This window comes from Penaeus chinensis, chromosome 19 (genome assembly GCF_019202785.1).
Source record: "Penaeus chinensis breed Huanghai No. 1 chromosome 19, ASM1920278v2, whole genome shotgun sequence".
Taxonomy (NCBI): domain Eukaryota; kingdom Metazoa; phylum Arthropoda; class Malacostraca; order Decapoda; family Penaeidae; genus Penaeus; species Penaeus chinensis.
In genome coordinates this window covers 11,575,978-11,580,977 of record NC_061837.1, presented here as the reverse complement: position 1 = coordinate 11,580,977, position 5,000 = coordinate 11,575,978, and the positions used below count along the sequence as shown (strand labels likewise).

The window sequence follows — 5,000 nt, the reverse complement described above, 5'->3', positions numbered from 1 at the left end:
AGGGAACTGGAGGAGAAGGAGAGGGGAATAATTCAGGAGAAGCCGGAATAGGCGGAGGAGGAGGAGAGGGAGAAACGTGACCCAGCTGACCCGAGTTCCCCGTGTGCGTGTCGTGACCTCTGCCACGATGGGAGCGTATCTTGCCCTGGACAGACGGAATGTTATCACGTGACCTGCAACATCGCTTCGTGCAGGTGCCAGGACGGTCTGCACTATGATCCCAGGAGTAGAACTTGCTTAAGTAAGTGCTGAGTTATCACTGCACTGGTGTTATCAATATGATGTGATATATTACGAATTTGGTCGATTTTGATAAGTCGGTTGAATGAAATATAGAATGGCTCTACATATCCTGTTTGAGCAGATATTACGTAGAGAGAAAGAACGAGTGTGTGTTTGAGTGAGTTAGAGAGAGAGATACGGATAGATAGGCAGAGAATGAAAGAAAGTGAGAGTAATAGAGATGTAGGTCCCTCCCTTATGTAACGTTTCTGACACATTCCGGAGGGCGATGCAGGCGCCAGGAGCCCGTGCAAGTAGGGCAAGGACGACTTCTGAGTTACTGACACGTTATTTTTGCTCCAAAAGCTAGAAAAAATATAGTCCACAGAAAAAAAAATAAGAGAGTGTGTGTGTGTGTGTGTGTTCAAGTTAAACGACATTTATAGCTTTTATTTTGCAGTGACAAACCGCATAAATTATATTGTTTTATCAGTATTTACAACAGTGGATATTCATTGTTGACAACATCGAATCATTATTCGGAAGTTTTGATATCCCATTAATACTTTAGAGAATAAACGCAGGCTAATAATTCCTCCTGTTCTTACATGAATCACAAGAAAACACATATCCATAACATTTATAACCTTAACTAATATATACAACCCATATATTATTCATACTTTCCATTACTTCTCCTTCACGTTAACACACAACGAACCACCAACATGGGCCTACATAACCATGACCTCATATAACCTTAGATACTTGCCAATACTACGGAGATGCTGTGTGTGGTCTAACTTCGCGAAGGTACTGTATCGGTTCGGATGAAAAGGCCACTACATATTCGTGTCGCTGTATGGACGGCTATGATATCGTCGATGGCGAATGTCAGGGTAAGTTTGAGGTCGTAAAGTTTGGTTTTATGTATCGATTTATTTATTAATGAGTGTGGTTTCTGATTTTTTTTTTTTTATGTATGATCTGAGATTAAAATAAAAATCGGATAAATGTATATACGTGTTGTAGTTATGCATAAACTGATAAGTTGTGTTCGTTTTAGAAGTAATGGTTGTGCAGTCATGTTTTTTTTTCTCATAGTTAAATAAACATTTGAGATACATACTATGTGTAGGGATGGCGTCAAAGATGGACACACACACACACACACACACACACACACACACACACACACACACACACACACACACACACACACACACACACACACTCACAAAACTCCTTCCTGTCTTTCTCAACAGACGCGGACGAGTGCAAAGGAGGGCCATGCAAGGAGAAAGAAGCCTGCATCAACACACCTGGCAGCTACAAGTGTGTGTGTCAGAGCGGTTATATGAGAAACCACGATGGAGTGTGTATTAGTGAGTTACCATATGTGATCGCGTACCTTATCGCGGCCGTGCCCTATACTGTGTGATAAATATCCATTGCCTAACCATACATATAGATGAACTAGATATAAACAGTGATTTTTATTAGTTAGATGTGTGTATATTTTTACGTTTAATAATTTATTTGTTTGGTTTGCCACATGTTTCTTTTGCTGGATATATTACCGCTATACGGATGATATGTCGCAGGATATTTATAAACTTTAATATACTCTCTCTACTGATAACACGGAAGAAGAAATTGCGAAAGAAAAAAGTATTAACAGACACATCTATTTATTTTATTTTTCTTTAAGCCATACGCATTGAAATAAACATCACATATCAATTTTAAACGAAAGAGAGAAAATAAAACTCATTAATGTATCATAATGACCACAACCTTTCCATATATCACATAACACTTTGAAAAGAAAGAATAAAAGAAAAAGAAGAGTAATTATTTATTTTCGTATTTTTTCTGATATTTAGCCACACATGTTGAAATAGATAGAAAAAAGTGATATATCAAAATTACTATAACCCTTCCACATATCACATACCAATTTTAAAAGAAAGAGAAAAACCTCAGAGTAATATATCAAAATAACTATAACTCTCCCGCAGATGTGAACGAATGTGGGAGTCCATCCTTACACGACTGCGAACATGTGTGTGAAGACGCAGAACCTCCGCTGCGTTTTTCTTGCTCGTGTTATCCTGGGTTCACGTGGCAGGCATTCACGCGTTCTTGTGTTATCGGTGTGTTATCATGACGTTTCTTTTTCCCTTTCTTCTGTTCTCTTTCCGTGAAAGGAGTTGAAATTAAATAAAGAAAAGAATGTAGGGTTTGTGAGATATTGCTATTATATGCATATATGGTTAGATAGTCTTTATATATATATATATATATATATATATATATATATATATATATATATATATAAGGGAAAGAAAATATGCTCGAGAACAAAAATCAAAGCGAAGCAAACCGAAAATACGAACTAATAAAGTTTTATTTCATGCGAATAATCAAAATATGATCAATATTATTCTTTTCCTGTACCAGACGACGACCTGACGAAATGTGAGTGCGAGGACAAGGAGATGAGTGTGTGTTACAAACCAAGGGACGGGGAGAAACAGTGCCATCCTCGGCCCGGTTATGTCTTCGTCAACGGCACTTTTCTAGGTGTGGATATATTGAAATGTTGTAGAAACTGTGGGTGTGTGCTGTTTTAGATGGGGATATCGTTGTCATTCGATGCGGTTTGATAGTAAACTGATAGACACTACAATTGAGACTGTATATGGGTTTATAACTCCACTAAAAACATACATACAACAAATACAAACAACCACGCATATAAGAACAATTCAAAACGACAGGCAGGCAAAAGATTTTTTTTTTTTTTTTCAGACGAAGCAGAGTGTGAGAGCGAAGAGAGTGTAAATTCCTGGTGTGGTGTCAGCAGCGAGTGCGTGGACGGCGAAGGTACTGCGACTTGCGAATGCTTGGCCGGCTATGCTAATGACACGATCAACTATGGACAGTGTGAAGGTATATACTTTGTGTGCTTTATCTGTCTTTACTAATTCCCTTTATTTTCGTTTTCCTTTCATGGGTTAAGACTGTAGTTCTCAGGCCTTTTGGCATAGTTATCCCGGCATTGTTGTGATAGATCGCCATTATCTTGTTCCTCTCCGGTTATGTGAAGTTAAATTAAAGAATTGGAATGCTTCATGTTTAATCAATTTTATTTGTGAGAAAGTGATTCATGTACGTTTCAAAATCGTGATAGGTATTAGTTTATTTCCTTCTGGGTTATCTCTTCATTTATTTATTATCACTTATCAATTTACTCCATTCACTATTACTATTAGAAAATGCCTGACCCCCCCCCCCCCGCCAATAATCGATATATTACCCCCACGGGGTCATTACTCCCAGTCTGGGAAACATTGAGTAAGTTATGCCTTTCTATATCAGTCTACTTTTTAATCCATATTCGTTTTGTTTCCTTTCTTTGCATGTTATTTTTTTTTTTTTTATACATTTTATTATTATTATTTTTTTTTTTTACTTACGGTACTCTTTATAGAATTTTAAATATTTTGGTATCTCTTTTATGGCAACAACGTAAGAATGTCAGAGGCAGCAGCGACCACCCTGTTATCATACCAGAACATAAAACACATCTACTCAACACACAGTTACACTCTGTCTTCACACCGAACATGTCAAATAGTCCTCACCCATCCATCCCAACTCTCAACTTTAGTGAAGGCAGAATAAAGAAATTATCTGCCTATGCCCCCATCCACGTCCTTATCCTCCAACTCATCTGCTGGTAAATCCTTCAGAACATCCTGTCTCCCATCCGACTACCTTTGCGCAGACGTCACCCCTATTTTCGAGGGAGGTGATTAGACTGACCCATCGTAATATCCCTCACCTTCGTCGTGTGCAAGATCGAACACATACACAAACACAAATAATGAATTATTTTGACACAAACAACACACTAACCGATACACAACATGGATTTCGACCCAATCAATCTTACGAATCTCTTATTTATTGTTACTCATTACATTTCAACAGACGTATAATCAACATACAACACAAAGTATACAGACCACTGGGCTTCCTGAGGAGGAATCTAAACGGCTGTACACACGACACAAAACACATAGCTTGCATCAAACACTTGTCCGTCCAACACTGGAGTGTTGCGCAGCAGTGTAGACTCCCCACATGCAAACAGTATTAATATACTAGAAAATATAAATACCACAACGGCCTGGATTTATACTAAAACTCCTATCACAACACGTATCAAACAACAATTAAATAAGGATATCCTCTCTATACGCAGACAAACAGACAATGACAACTGTAACAGTCAAATTGATATAAATAAACATGACAGTAGAGTGGTTTGCCATCCACAAATGATTATCCACAACAGACAAACACAAATAATACACGAACCGCTCACAACCATTATTGCGTGGCATGTACAAGTACAAATTCCAACAAACACGTACCATTCGTGATTGGAACAGACTGCTTAATACACGCAAACACCCTCAGCCTCCCTTCTCTCCCCCTTTTACCCCCAAACAGCCACTTTATCCAAACTGACACTGTGTTTGAGAGCTTTTTATTTTTTTATTCTACAGCCATAGTCTGCCCTACTGGGACCATCCTCTCTGATTCATCTTGTGTAGGTGAGTCCCCCCTTCAACGAGTTTGCATTTTCTTTGTCTTGGTCTACGCAAACACTCTTATTCTGTGACGTTTTCACCAATTGCTTTTGTTGAATGCTTGAAAAAAAAACCGATGTGGTATTTAACGAAAGCACACACGCACACACACAC

The 5,000-nt window shown here is 38.3% G+C and overlaps 1 protein-coding gene and 1 long non-coding RNA gene across 2 annotated transcripts in view; both read left to right on the top strand.

The window, feature by feature from the left end:
- The window catches only part of LOC125035241, a 9,351-nt gene extending 9,281 nt beyond the window's left edge, over positions 1-70 (top strand). Inside the window, exon 4 of the long non-coding RNA XR_007115749.1 lies at positions 1-70. This exon is cut by the window's left edge and continues 582 nt beyond it. This is a non-coding gene — a long non-coding RNA (uncharacterized LOC125035241).
- An 11-nt stretch (positions 71-81) lies between these two features.
- The window catches only part of LOC125034904 (fibrillin-2-like), a 9,027-nt gene continuing 4,108 nt past the window's right edge, over positions 82-5,000 (top strand). The window contains exons 1-7 of the mRNA XM_047626952.1: positions 82-241; positions 987-1,121; positions 1,488-1,607; positions 2,244-2,378; positions 2,686-2,808; positions 3,037-3,177; positions 4,803-4,846. Coding sequence (XP_047482908.1) covers positions 1,085-1,121; positions 1,488-1,607; positions 2,244-2,378; positions 2,686-2,808; positions 3,037-3,177; positions 4,803-4,846 — 600 coding nt within the window. The 5' untranslated portion in view covers positions 82-241; positions 987-1,084. The remainder of the gene's footprint in view (positions 242-986; positions 1,122-1,487; positions 1,608-2,243; positions 2,379-2,685; positions 2,809-3,036; positions 3,178-4,802; positions 4,847-5,000) is intronic.